At 45.4% G+C, this 13931-nt stretch overlaps 4 protein-coding genes across 4 annotated transcripts; 1 reads left to right on the top strand and 3 right to left on the bottom strand.

Annotated features, from left to right (window-relative positions):
• Window positions 1-1372: 1372 nt before the first annotated feature.
• On the bottom strand, window positions 1373-2542 carry VC83_09447 (uncharacterized protein; the record flags this gene model as incomplete). Its single annotated transcript, XM_024472886.1, has 3 exons — window positions 1373-1501; window positions 1562-1658; window positions 2374-2542. Coding segments are annotated over 3 exons (395 nt in total), but the record flags the coding sequence as incomplete, so codon positions are not given.
• A 4682-nt stretch (window positions 2543-7224) lies between these two features.
• VC83_09446 (uncharacterized protein) lies at window positions 7225-7545 on the bottom strand (the record flags this gene model as incomplete). Its single annotated transcript, XM_024472885.1, has 1 exon — window positions 7225-7545. One exon carries the CDS (start codon window positions 7543-7545, stop codon window positions 7225-7227), a length of 321 nt encoding a protein of 106 aa, XP_024319581.1.
• Window positions 7546-10453: 2908 nt separating this feature from the next.
• Window positions 10454-12438, bottom strand: ALG10 (glucosyltransferase). Its single transcript, XM_024472884.1, has 4 exons — window positions 12275-12438; window positions 11586-12219; window positions 11404-11541; window positions 10454-11358 (listed from the first exon to the last, which is right to left on the bottom strand). Exons 1-4 carry the CDS (start codon window positions 12425-12427, stop codon window positions 10625-10627), a joined length of 1659 nt encoding a protein of 552 aa, XP_024319584.1. The 5' UTR covers window positions 12428-12438; the 3' UTR covers window positions 10454-10624.
• Window positions 12439-12551: 113 nt separating this feature from the next.
• On the top strand, window positions 12552-13856 carry VC83_09686 (uncharacterized protein). Its single transcript, XM_024473099.1, has 2 exons — window positions 12552-13177; window positions 13230-13856. Exons 1-2 carry the CDS (start codon window positions 12596-12598, stop codon window positions 13383-13385), a joined length of 738 nt encoding a protein of 245 aa, XP_024328867.1. The 5' UTR covers window positions 12552-12595; the 3' UTR covers window positions 13386-13856.
• Window positions 13857-13931: the final 75 nt, after the last annotated feature.

Here is a 13931-nt window from a genome sequence, read left to right as displayed (position 1 = left end):
TCCACCTTGCTTGATGAGGCCGGCCAGACCTACTAATACCTAAAGTATTTATAGGTCTTGATGAGGATCCTCGACTGAGCGGAACGAGCTATGAGTCAAGATAACTGTGTATAGAACTTGTTCATAAAATGTCTCTTGTGTGAGAATATGATCTTATTATAGGTATTAACCTACATAATTCTGGTAATAATCTGGTAATCCTTACTTGTTGAGGTTGCATTTGATTGATTCGCATTTGATAGAGACTATCCTTCCCATCTGTGACTTCTTTTTGCAAATGTCTGATGCAAGATGTGTTGCCATAGACTTTGGGCCAGCAGACTTGATTGCAGGATGCGTAAGGGCCTTCGAACAATAAGTACAAATAACACATGGTTCTCCAGAAAGCCGGTCTGCTCCTTGGTGATAACTTCTCCAGTATTGAGAACTCCAGTTGGTTGAATCCCATGCAATCTTCATAAGGAGTTTTGTAGTATGATCTGAGTGTTGTTCATACCATCGTGATAGCTTCCACCACTCAATGAATATATCGTGTGTATCCTTAGTCCATTTGACGAATTGGTTTAACTTGCCAATATATTCAAGGCCTGCAGGGACTTTGTAAGGATGCCTGTCCCTCAGTGATGGAAAGGATCTGAGTCGGGCAGGTTACGGTCACATGATAAGAGTTAAGGCAGGTTAGCTGAGTCGGACCCATTTCGGGTACTTAAGGAGATTGACCCAAGTGGGGTTCCTCTCTTCATCTTTTTGTATCCTTCGTAGTAGACCTATAGGATAGCATCCGTTTAGCCTCTGACTCGCACTCTCATATGCTATTACTGTGAGCTGGGTGCCCTGTGTCCTTACAGACTTGATTTAATGAGGATAGTCGTTGAGAAGACGGAAAAGAGTCTGAGAATACTGTCAGAATCAAACAACTCTGAGTATTGAGATGGCATTTGGCAAATTGCTCGATTATCAGAAGGTTACCAGAAGTCTGGCTACGATGAAGTACTTAAATACCTGGTTTTCCAACGCGAAAGGTACTCCAGCGCTATAACTTAGCAACTCAAGTTCTCCTCTACTCTAGCTCCAGGAACAACATATCCTGTGCAGCTGATACCTTAGCCCACTTTCCTTATCAAACTTCTTAGAGTAGACAAGTAAGAACGCCTCTTTGAAGCTAGAACTATGAGTGGATATTTGCAACCATCCATTGTCGACAAGATTGTAAGACTTTGGTACCACTGCACAGGTCCTGGTAATTAGGCCCACTTTCCAAACTGCCTGCTCGTACAAACAGAAATATTTATGTGGTGGGATAACCTCGTGAAAAGTGCTATAATAAACAATTAGTATTGCCAGAAGATTGCTAGGATGATCAGAGACGTACCCTTCCTCTACATCAATCCACGGCATATACTCAAAGAGACGCTCAGGCTTCTTTCTCAGCTTTTCAGCCTTTCTCGTATATGAGTGGATACAGCTATCCAGAAATGTTGCCACTTGCGGAAATTGGACTCTTCATGGGCCTATCAACTATTAGTATCACCAGAAGATTACCAGATTATAGGTAGCATACATCAATGTGCGCTGAGTTAAGAGAGCCTGGGTGCTAGTGATCTCTTCATCGGAAAGCTCATCTGGTAGAACAGCCTCGTCATTTAAAATATCTCGCGCTGTAACATAAGCTCCAACTCCAAATCGTCTTCAACCTCAGTATCCTCCCATTCGCTGTTATGATTGTCATCGATTGGAATACTTGAGATACCCTCAAATGCAGCAAGCTCAGACAGAAGTTGTTTGGGCGGAGTAGATGGTGGGGCTTGTGGAGAAGAAGAGGCGCTAATATTCTTGACTTTCTGATTCGCAATGCAGATGCATGGGTACCCTTCTCAGTCCCTGTTTATAGTTAGATTGAGGCTACCAGAGATTACCAGAAGGAACTTACCGAACACAAATACGCTCAACCTTCAATCCATTCTGTAGACGTGTCTTGTCTTCAGTAGAGGCAGCGATATACTTTGTGTAATGACACAGGGCACCCAGCTCACAGTAATAGCATATGAGAGTGCGAGTTGGAGGCTAAAAGGATGCTATCCTATAGGTCTACTACGAAGGATACAAAAAAGATGAAGGGGGAACCCCGTTAAGTTTGTTTCCTTAAGTACCCGAACGGCCCGACTCGTTATCCCAACCCTAGCCCTGAACCTTCCACCGCAACAGGTCCGCATCGACCCTGAACCCTACACCCTTACCGTCCCCACTATAGTGTAACTCGCTATGTCCTCCTCTACTGGTCCGAAACCACACCGAGTCGGATTTCATGCTTGTGGTGACCGTAACAGCTCTGAGGCGGGTTCTTCGAGTATCTAGGTAAGGAGGCATCCTTACACTTTGCAGACTTATATAACTTCTTTAAGTAGTAGCTCAGATCAGCATGGTCAGCCTTGAGTACTAAGTGAACAGCCTTCTCATCTTCAGTAAGGTTGGAGACGCAGTTGCTAGCTTTGATAGTATTCGCATTAGTGGAGAGTTCTTCATGTGCCTTGAGTTTCGCCATACTAACTAAACACGTGATTAGCAGAGATCTCCAGAAGTTCTGGCTATAGAATCAAGATAATAAACTTAGTTGAAGTCCTAGTGAAGAGGTAAAGGCTCAAAAGGGAAGAAGAATGTGTAGATCGGAGAGTAACCAAGGAAGGTGGTTCTAAGGTCGTGGTTATTTTAAAGTTGCAAACAAAATATTTGTGAAGGAATATTCACCTACAAAGAATTACTGTTCCAAAACAACACCACAATGCGCACCTTCATATAAAACACATACCTTTCAACCTCTACCTCTTTACTATACTCTTCTTCTGCAATATTCTTTCTACAAACTCACTGTAAGTACACATATCTTTTGATCTACTTCTTTATCTTGTGTTTACTTTACTAACCAGTGTTCGGCACGGATACCAATATACCCGTGGTATCCGGGTATATCCTCGAGTATATACCTACCCGGCGATATTTTAGGAGTATCCGGCGTATCCGGATACTCTCGAGTATATATCCGGATACATGCCAAGAATAGCCAAGCGCAGCCAAGACCTCTTTTTTCCAACGTCGTGAGATCTATATTGATGCTGTATAAAGTGATAATTATCCTCAGAATGAGCGACTCGTCGTTATCAGATATACCAACGGAGCCTGAGGGCTATAATAGCTATGATACTCATAATGAGCCAAGTCTGCCAACGCTGCCGCCCCCTATTCATATTCAACAGGATATTAATCCTACACCGCTCCGGCGTCAGCCTCCAGGACGAATGCTGCCACCAACGTCGTCGGTACTATTTACGAAGCTATTATATTCGCGATTGATACTTGATAGTAACCCACCTACAGTCAAAGTAACTTGCTTACAACCAGGCTGCGGATATTCACCTACTCCACAGCTATTAAGTCAGACTTCAACCGGTAATCTTTGGAAGCACTATACGCAGAAGCATCCAACAGTAGCATATACAATGAAAGGTCATACAATTACGCCGTCAAGCCCATCAAGTAGTGCATCGTCATTTTTGAGCCACGGCCGCGGAACCCGCAAGTCCAGCACGCTCAAGCTCAAGCATCAAATAGTAGAGCGAAATACCGAGAGTTATTACTCTCATTCGTTGTATCAAATAACCTCTCCTTACGACTTATTGAGAGCTATTCGTTCCATCAATTAGTACAGTTCTTAAGCCCAAGTACTCTATCGATATCGTCGCGAACACTACACCGAGAGCTACAGCGGCAATTCTCATATCACCGAGGATTGCTACAATTAGAACTCCAGGCTCATATTACCTATGGCGGCCGGATATCTATTACAACAGATGCATGGACTGCACGGAACTATACAGAGTACGCTGCTGTCACAGGCCATTGGATTAATGAGAAGTGGCAGCACCGGTGCGTATTACTTGATGTAATCCACCTTCAAGAGCCAATTCATAGCGGCGAATATCTCGCTCAAGAGTTAGCTGCAGTAACAGATAGCTTCGAAATTACAGGTGCTATATTTACTTGTACGCGGGATAATGCCTCAGCGAATACTGTGATGCTTTCAGAATATGAGAAAATAGCCAGTAAGCAGCAGACGACTATTCAACAGCCATGGACGTTTACTGTAAAGGAAGGGGACGTTCGGTGTATTGCTCATATTATCAATCTTGCAGTTCAAGCTACTCTAAAGAGCTTGAAAGCTAGCCCGGATACAGAAACAGAAGCGTACTGGTGTCAGCAAGGGCTTGCCCGGATTCCGCAGCGTATTGATAACTCTTCTACTGAAGTATCAGCTACGCTTGAGAAGCTCCGAAGGCATATTTATGTCTTTCGAAACCGAAGAGCATGGAAGGATGCTTTACAGAAGCAGATACAAGCTGCAGGCCAGAAGCCACGCCAGCTATCACTTGATATGCCTATACGCTGGAATTCAACGTACTATATGCTTGAAACAGCTATAAAGCTTCGAATACCAATTACTGCAGTATGCTCTACGCAGAAGCTTGATATCAGTATGAAGGATATTGCGTTAACAAGCAACGATTGGGCTATTATCGAAGCTCTTGAACGATTATTCTTAGTATTCTTAAAGCCGTCAAGACGGCTACAAAGCGATTCATATCCAACGCTCAACTTTACAATTCCTCTTTACTTAAAGATGATAAATAAGGTCACATTACTACAAGAAGAGCTTGGTAGAAGCTCTACGATCGGAGTAGCTTGTGGAGCTGCGCTTCAAAAGCTTAATGAGTATTATACTCTTACAACGAATCGGCAATGTAAGCACTCAGCTGTTGCTACAATTTGCGACCCACGAATGAATCATACAGTATTTAAGAAGATATATCCAAATGCTATAGACGATACACGAAGATTACGAGCAAGAGCGCAGTTCGAAGACGTTTGTAGAACGTACCAAAAGCGAGAGTATCACCTTGATACGGAGCGAATTACTCACGAAACAGCTCTTGCAGAAGCAATAGGTGCTACTGCTACAATAGATCAAGAACCTGATTCTGACGAAGATCTATTTGCGTCAGAAGGCTTGGCTTTTCAAGAGCCAGAATGGAGGCGCTGGATGCTTGAACCACGGCCCGGTGAGCATACTGATATTCTCAAATATTGGTGCGCAAAGCAATACCAATATCCAGTTATTGCCCGTATTGCTCGTGATCATCTAGCTATTCCAGCAACATCTGCAGCATCGGAACGAGTATTTAGTAATGGTAGTGATATTATTACAAAGAAGCGGAATAGGTTATCACCGCCAACTATTAGATATTTACTTTGCTTACGGAATTGGGGTAAAATACGGGAGGCTGATAGCGACGGCGATGATGCTGACGATGAAGCACCTGAATAGGGACTCGCAGAAAGGGGGGGTCTCACGGAAAGGGGGCTCGCGGAAAGGGGTTTACTACTATTATCAAAAGCTTCATTCTTTTTTATATACGCTATTCTATTTTTATATACAATATTCAGCCTCATGTATCCGGATATATACCCTACCCTACCCGTCAGATCGTCGCCGGGTATATACCCTACCCGTGAGCTTCACGGATACTACCCGGATATGTATCCGCCGAACACTGTTACTAACTCACCTTGATATTAGCAAATGACTCGTACCAAGCAAACTGCTAGGAGATCAACTGGCGGCATAGCACCAAGGATGCCACTTGGATTACGGGCTGGCTCTGGGCTTGGCGGAAAGGGACAGGAAAAGGCTGTGGGCACAGCAAGAAAAGCTCCAGTTTGCTCATCTCAAGCTAGCAACAATCATGCTCAGAAGGCCACGCGCTGCACAAAGTCTAGTAAGAGGATTACCAGAGGATTACCAGAGGATTACCAGAACTCTCTAATAAACATATAGGCACCAAGGCTCTCCGCGATATCAGAAGACAGAAAGGTCATGTACTCTTCCGAGTCAGGGTGCATCCGTATGCGATGGAAGGCTTGTCTAATATCTAGCTTCGTGAAGATTTTTGCTTTCGACACCCGTCCTAGTAGTTCGTCGATACGTGGGATGGGGTAGGGATTGTTCTGTGTGAGACCATTTAACTTCCGGTAATCGATGCAAAATCTTAATTTGCCATCCGCTTTCTTTATGAATAAGATAGGGGACACGAATGGGCTGTTGCTGTTGACGATGAAGCCTTTCTCTATGTTCTCTAACAGGTATTGCTTGGTAGCCTTAAGCTCTTCGGTGCCCTGTCGATATAATGGGGAGAAAGCGTTTAGTAAAGGGGCTTCGAGCTGTATCTTGTGGTCGTATATGCGGTGTGGGGGGATTCGATCTGATTCCAACTTCAAAAAGACATGGGTGTACTTCTGGTGCATATGCGGAAGCTTCTGCTGGATGAGGCAGAGCATTTCTTCGTCCTCTACCAACTCCTTTTCATGGATGATCTGGTCAATTTCGTAGATGCTAGTCTGAAAGAACTCGGAGTCGCTTTGCATCATCTCGTGATGGAAGGCATTGGCACTGATTTTGCATATCCATATGGGCGTGAAACTAGGTACCAGTTTCACTAGTAGTGGGGGAGAAACTTCTTGGTTTCGGGTAGGACTCGGTGGCATATCGGTGATCTCTTCATAGCCTGAAGTTATCACTTTCATATTCATCGAGCGTCTGCCTGCGCGGCATCTGTCTTCATGGTGGATTGCAGCATCCCTGCGATTCGCATCCAGCTGGTATGCGGCATGTCGAATAGACGTTTCTCGCATGTAGTAGGGCAAGGTGATCTCCTTGCTCCAGCTAGGAGTCAGCGGGTACTCCTTTGGCCATACTAACCGGTTCTTTGCAGAGTTGAGTAGTATTCGGAAGTGGCTGAAAAGCTTCTTCCCAATTATCACATCTTGTGCTCCGAGGTCCAGGAGTACAAAGGGGCAGTTATATATCCGGTGTCCTTCGACTGTTAAGTGTAACCAAATATACTCCGATACATGGCCTTGGATTTTGTGCTGAAATCCACGTATGGGTACAGAGTAGGGTAGTTTCCATATGGGACTCTGAAGCACTTTCGACAGTCGTATTGCAAAAGGCTTGTTAATGACGAGGTAGCCATTTGCTCCTGTGTCTGCTAGTTTGCACCCCGAGTCCATTCATACTCAGGGTCATGTCGACTAAGAACTGGGTACCTCCCAGGAGTTCTAGTAAGTCTAGTCCTCGCAGGTCACATTTGTGTAGACCTAGGAAGGAGCCTTCTCCTAGGCCTCATCGTTTTCCTCGAGGGACGCATCCCATTGAAGTTCCACGGCTTCCTCCCATTGTTCTTCTGCCTCAGGGTCGTTATGGTTGATTTCCTTGATAGTAGCATAAAAATGGCCAGGCTTGCCACACTTGAAACAGTTCCCTGAGGATGCTGGGACTGCGGTCTTCACACGCTCCAGCATCGTTGGCTTGGGGAGGAACGTGGCTCGGGTAAACAGAGCAGGTGTGGCTTGAGTCGGCTTCGACACCGACGCCTTTGTGTTACGACGGAACAAGAAGGCTGGCCAACTACAGGACAGGAAGGAGGGAGGTCGCATGAGACCGGCCCTGGTACCTGGAGGGGCAGCGGGGAATAGTAGTTCCGAAAGTATCACGTGACGGACTCGCAGGATGATGAGAAGAGTCCTAAGAGTCCAGGACTCCGAGGACTCGAGTGAGTTCCCAGGAGTCCACTAGGCACGTGATGGACTCGCAGGATGATGAGAAGAGTCCTAAGAGTCCAGGACTCCGAGGACTCGAGTGAGTTCCCAAGAGTCCACTAGGCACGACGCCACTATATAAGTAGATAGTATTTCCTTAGATAGGAGCTTCGTGCTCAACTCAATACAGTATTCGTTATATACTAGTAACGTGTTACTTGAAGCCTTTGTGTCTGATCCCCTGCCTCCTCTGATAAGTAAACCTTTACGCAAGAGAACCTCTGTGTCTTCTATCGTTTAGAAGTCAGCGTTACACTTTGCTGTATCCGTGGTACGTGTGGACATCCTTGCAGGGGCGGGTAGCGGATTCAATTCCTTGTTCTGGCACAGTTCCTGGTCGAAGGCAGTAAGTTCTCGTACCATGGTGTGGTAGTCTCCATTCCATTGGTTTTTGATGATCGCGACGCGGCTGCAGAATTGGGGAGTCAACTTGTTCCACATGTACCCAGCTAAAAATTGGCGGGGGCATTTTGAAGGTCAATTCTGGGAGCTATATACTAAACATTACGCCAACCAATAACGATCAAGGCAATACCAAGACCAAAATAGCGAACTTGATATAGACCCAATGGCTTTATTATTAAACTGGAAACGAAGTTATAATGTAACGCTGACTTCTAAACAATAGAAGACACAGAGGTTTCTTAGGTTGACTTGACAGAGGAGGCAGGGGATTAGACACAAAGGTTTTCCAAGTAACACGTTACAGTATTGTAAAGAATACTATATTGAGTTGAGCACGAAGCTCCTATCTAAGGAAATACTATCTACTTATATAGTGGCATCGTGCCTCATGGGTAATCTGGATAGTTGGCGGATAGCTAGATATTCAGGATAGTTCGTGGATAGCTCAACTATCCAATATCCACTAGTTTCTGCAACTATCCATTAGCCCCATCACATGGCAGCCTACCCCGCTTGCCCCCTGTGACTCACACATCACATTACTAGGCCCTGGCCCTGTAACCATGACATCATGTTACTGTAGCCGTAACATATAACTCTTGGAATTAAAATACCGATCAGGTAGGAGAGATAGTGCAGTACCTTGCCCTCCATAAGTTTATAGTAATAATTATAGTAATTACCACTAACTATTATTAGCAGCCTCCAATCAACCACCATTACTATGGTGGAAATATAACGAAGGACAATTTCCTGGCCTTGCAGCTATGGCCCGGGATATACTTTGTATTCCAGCTTCAGAAGCTCTTGTTGAGCGAGTCTTTAGCACTGCCCGGACAGTGTGTAATTACAAGCGGAACCGAATGGCTCCTGAAACAATACGGTCAATTATGCTTGTTTATTACTGACAGAAAGAGCGGCAATTTGAACACTATTCAGTGTTACGGCTAAGTGCTAGTGCTATGGCTAGCGCTTACGGCTGCAACCTCACGTGATGGATAACATTGGATATCATGGATATTATGTTATCCATGTTATCCACAGCGATCCACGGAATGTCATGTGATGGATAACATTGGATATCTTGGATATTATGTTATCCATGTTATCCACGGGGATCCACGGAATAACATTAGATATCATGGATATTATGTTATCCATGTTATCCACGGATATCCCTTTGGCACGACGCCACTATATAAGTAGATAGTATTTCCTTAGATAGGAGCTTCATGCTCAACTCAATATAGTATTCTTTACAATACTGTAACGTGATACTTGGAAAGCCTTTGTGTCTAATCCCCTGCCTCCTCTGTCAAGTCAACCTTACGCAAGAAACCTCTGTGTCTTCTATCGTTTAGAAGTCAGCGTTACATTCAGTAACTGATATTATTGATTCTACTAATATGACTGAAGAGGAAATAGGGTTAGAGTATAACGGTATGGTTGAGGCTATTCAAGACAAGATGGCAATACAGTATATTCCTGATCGAAGCTCTAATATGCCAAATACTCATAACCAGACACAGCGGAATGAGGAACGTTTTGCATTTATACATAGGGTCCAGCAAACACAACGCCAACACCAGAGTCAAGCTATTACATTTACATTTGATACAAACTACCAAGAGTTAGATGATGAGGTAGCAGGGCTACCACCAAGTCAAAACGATGGTGATTATCAATTACCTTCACTGACAAGACCATCTTCTATTGCAAAGAGGCCACAGAATAATAATGGGGCTCAAATTCTTCAAAGAGAAATAGTCCCATCAGTTGAATCAAGCCAATTCCGTAACACGTCACGGTCAGGTCGCGAAATTCAGGAGTCATGGCGTAATGTAGATATATAGTAACAATTATAGCAATTGCTAACTACCAACCTATCTGTCTAAATTACTTGTAAAATATCCACTTGAAATGTTAAGGCGCAAATATCACCACACGTGATTTATAGGCATGTTAAACCCCGTGACCGGTCTGCCAAGAAACTGGTGGGGGACCGTAGGTTTGGAGGCTTCAGACCAGACCAGACCGCGGTCTGAGAATTTGGGACCGACCAGACCAAGGTCTGGTCTGGTCCAGGGGAACCGGTAGTCCAGGTCCCCCATGACGCACCCTACACTTGCGTGAACTGTATCGCCAACGCTAAGAGTATCTCTAGGGTCTAGAGCTAAGTAAAGAAGTGGTGGAAGGCGAACACTTTCACTTGCGCGGCGTTAACTGGCTTGTTTAGCCTCTAGATTTCGTTCTGTAAACAGTGTTGTCAATAGTATATGGTTTCTTGGCAATATGCCACAGTAATTACTAGCAATACGGTTCTTGGCAATATCTTGGCATACTGTGACAATATAATATACTACCAAGCCATATGGTGACAATATGATACGGCCTCTTCATACCGACAATATATTGCCAAGACTAAACAATAAAAGTCTGTGCTTACATGTAACTTAGTAATAGCCCTTTTTCATGGATTGTTTGATACTTAGACTAAGCAGAAGGCTGCCAATTACCACATAAACCTCTGCACTCTCCCTAGCTCACTCGCCCACTCAAACTCCTTCCCTAAAAACACAACACATGTTCCAACATTCACTACAAGAAACCACAGCGTCTCCGCCCATAATCTAGTCCTCTCCACACTCATACCTACGAGCGAACCATGGCTAGGCCGCACATGCAGCCGCCATATCACCCACGGAAGAATAAAGTACCGTGGCTCGACAAGGGGGGCAGTAATTAGTGACAGGGCTGTGGTAAGGAGCCAGATGAGCGCAAACGATGTCTTCGTCTCTGCTGCTCGATTTCTCCCTTCCTGTTGCATTGCCGAACGGGATAGTTTCCCGCGTCGTGATGTTTCTTGTGCATTTGTAGCAGTACCGGAGGAAACTGGCTGGTGCCTACGGAGCGCACGGAGCACGAACCACCCGCAGAGGACGTATATCGGTGCGAGCGCGTATTTTATTAGTGGGTGGCGCAGGATCGTGTACCGGAAGACGTAGAACATGTAGTGCCGGTTGTCGGCGAGGGTAAAAGGATGGATAAGCGTGTTGAAGTGGACGATGCCGAGGCTGAGCGTGATGGCGAGGAGGGCCCAGGCGAGAGTGCTGGCTCTAGGGAGGGTCGGAGAGAGGGCGGAGATGATGGTAGGTAGAAATAGGGGAAAGGAGAAGAAGGCTATGAAAGGCCAAAGGTAGAGCATTTGTGTTAGATGGAGGGTTGCAACGTGGTTTGATTTGTCGCCTAGTTCTGTCAGACTTGGAGTTGAAAGAAGTGGATGGGGAGTACCTAATACGACGCCACCGTTCCAGACGACAAAGGCCCCGAAAGAAAGGAGGAGTGCGATCTGAGGCCATAGCCGAGAAATTAGAATTATTGGGTGGCTTACGGCTGATATGCCGATGCTAATGAGGCAGTAGAGAAAATCTGCTCCGTTAGTCACATTCTCACATTGTGGATAGTGGACTTACCCAAAGGACCGGCTTCCTCGATCGACGGATCATGCAGTTCGCCACGCGTATACGGGCCGAGCACCATTTCTATCAAGCTTGCGTCTTTCCCTTGCCCTGCCCGAGTTTGCCCTTTTCCTACCATATCCGTACAAGCTCTAATCCACTCCATCCCTGCTAGAAAGACGCCCACCCAGAAAACATTCGTTTGGCGCATCACCAATCCTACAACGCCTAACCCATAAGCCAGCAGCCCCTCTCCCATAGATGCACCGCCTGCGCCCCGCTGGAATGCAAGATACGCTACCACAATCACAAGTGTAGACAGCACGTCTGTATAATACAGCCCTGAAAAAAAGAACAGCGGCGGGAACAGACACACATTCAACGCCTCATGGGCGACTTCCCACGACCGATCCACACGCTTTCCATCGCCACTTAATGACCTCCGCAGAAAATAGCACACCACCAATAACGCCGCAAGCGCCACACCGCCGATTCCACGTAACTCCGTGGCCGTGCATCCCGCGCGCGTCGCCGCCTTCAGCAGCAGCGAAAATGCGTACAGGCCCGGCGGCGTGGTAAGCTTTGGGTCCCAGGTGTAGAAATCAGATGCACAGTACTGCTGCGCCTGGGGGATGTGGAATACCTCGTCCTATGATAGTCAGCACGTGTTTCAGTGGAGTATGGGCGAGTCGGTTGTATAGTACCATGTAAGGAGACGGGACATTGCTGTTGACTGCGCGGAGCCATGCTGTACTCAGCACACCCAAGAAACCCCCCGTGAGAGTTAGGGACAGGAGTGCTTTTGCCATGGCGATACTGGTGTCGTGGTTATTGGGCGGCACGTCCCTTGAAGCCATGTTCGGTGCACGGACGCTGTTGTGTTGGATTTAGTCACGTGATTTAAATCAGACAGCGATGCAAATAATCGTGGGTCGAATAACCCACCGCGTAGCGGTGGGTTATTCGAGTTGCATCGCCCCAGATTTCTCAACCACCCAATTTGTATTGCAATTGAACCTTGAACAATGCCACCACCTGCAACCCACGAATACGAAGAGGCTATAGCCCAGGCAATTGCCTGGGCTACTGCCAATCCTGACGAGAGTGAGACTACCGCCGCACGTATTTTCCACGTGAATCCTCAAACCCTCAAATCGAGGATACGACGAAAGAAGCAACGCGACGACCGCCCTCATATAATACACGGAGGCCAGAATCGAATCCTCTCTAGGCCACAACACGAAGCTATTATTACATATGCAGACGATATGCACAGGACAGGCCTCGGGGCTACAAAACAGATGGTCTTTGCGATAATCGAATACCTAAAGGATCTAGAAGGCAGACCGCGACCGTCCTGGCGATGGTTTCAAAACTACATAAAAACAACCCCGGGTTTTCTTCATACACTAAAAACAAAGCCAATTGCACGAAACCGAGTCGGTGCACAAGATGTTAAGGATGTACAGGATTGGTTCAAGAATTGGATGACTTGGTGCGAAGCCCATGATATTCAGCCTGGTGATATTATCAATTTTGATGAAGCTGGGTTTCAAATTGGAGTAGCTTCTGGAGAAGATATTCTTGTCCCTACCTGGATAGTAGATGTATGTATATTCCAGTTATAATATAAAATATAGTATAGCTAATAAAGTATAGCCATTGTATACACCTAGCCCTGAAAATCGACGTTCTATTACCGTTATAGAATCGATTATTGCAAATGGAACAACTATTCCTCCTGTTCTAATTGTACAAGGTGTGAATCATATGACGAATTGGTATACCTTATTAGACGGAATACAAGGGTATTAATGTCTGATTCCGGATATATCAACTCCCATTTAGCTCTTGAATATCTTGATCACTTGATTCTTCATATACAAGCTGGGGCAAATGCTCGTCCTAGGGTTCTATTAATGGATCAACACGGTAGTCATATGACCCCGGAGTTTATTATTAAAGCTACAGAAGCTAATATACACCTGTTTCCTTTTCCTAGCCACTTGACGCATGTTCTTCAACCTCTTGATGTCGGTGTTTTTCAGCTGTATAAACACTGGCACTGGAAGGCTGTACAAGATGCAACCTGGCATCTAGATATTGAATATACAGTTTCATCGTTCTTCCGGGACTTAACGGAAATCAGGGAAAAGACTATGAAAAAAGAGACTATTTAAGGTGCCTTCCGAAAGTCTGGGATCTGGCCATTAATTGCCAGAAATGTCATACTGACATTCGTTGCACTCAGTTTGCTATCAAACTCAAGAGCAAACTTGGAAATCTCCTCCTCAAACCTACAAGTCACTATACATATTTTGGCTTATCACACCAACAACAAGAGCAATACTACTCAACGAT

The sequence above is a fragment of the Pseudogymnoascus destructans genome (genome assembly GCF_001641265.1).
Source record: "Pseudogymnoascus destructans isolate 20631-21 unplaced genomic scaffold scaffold_48, whole genome shotgun sequence".
NCBI lineage: Eukaryota > Fungi > Ascomycota > Leotiomycetes > Thelebolales > Thelebolaceae > Pseudogymnoascus > Pseudogymnoascus destructans.
The sequence above is the reverse complement of the archived record's forward strand: the minus strand, read 5'-3'. Positions and strand labels throughout refer to the sequence as shown.

Coding starts and splice junctions, on each gene's coding strand:
- ALG10 (XM_024472884.1), bottom strand. CDS start 12,427: ATGGCTTCAAGGGACGTGCCGCCCAATAACCACGACACCAGTATCGCC. Junction 12,220..12,274: donor ATGTCCCGTCTCCTTACATG/GTACTATACAAC, acceptor TGACTATCATAG/GACGAGGTATTCCACATCCC. Junction 11,359..11,403: donor GAACGGTGGCGTCGTATTAG/GTACTCCCCATC, acceptor TGACAGAACTAG/GCGACAAATCAAACCACGTT.
- VC83_09686 (XM_024473099.1), top strand. CDS start 12,596: ATGCCACCACCTGCAACCCACGAATACGAAGAGGCTATAGCCCAGGCA. Junction 13,178..13,229: donor TCCCTACCTGGATAGTAGAT/GTATGTATATTC, acceptor AATAAAGTATAG/CCATTGTATACACCTAGCCC.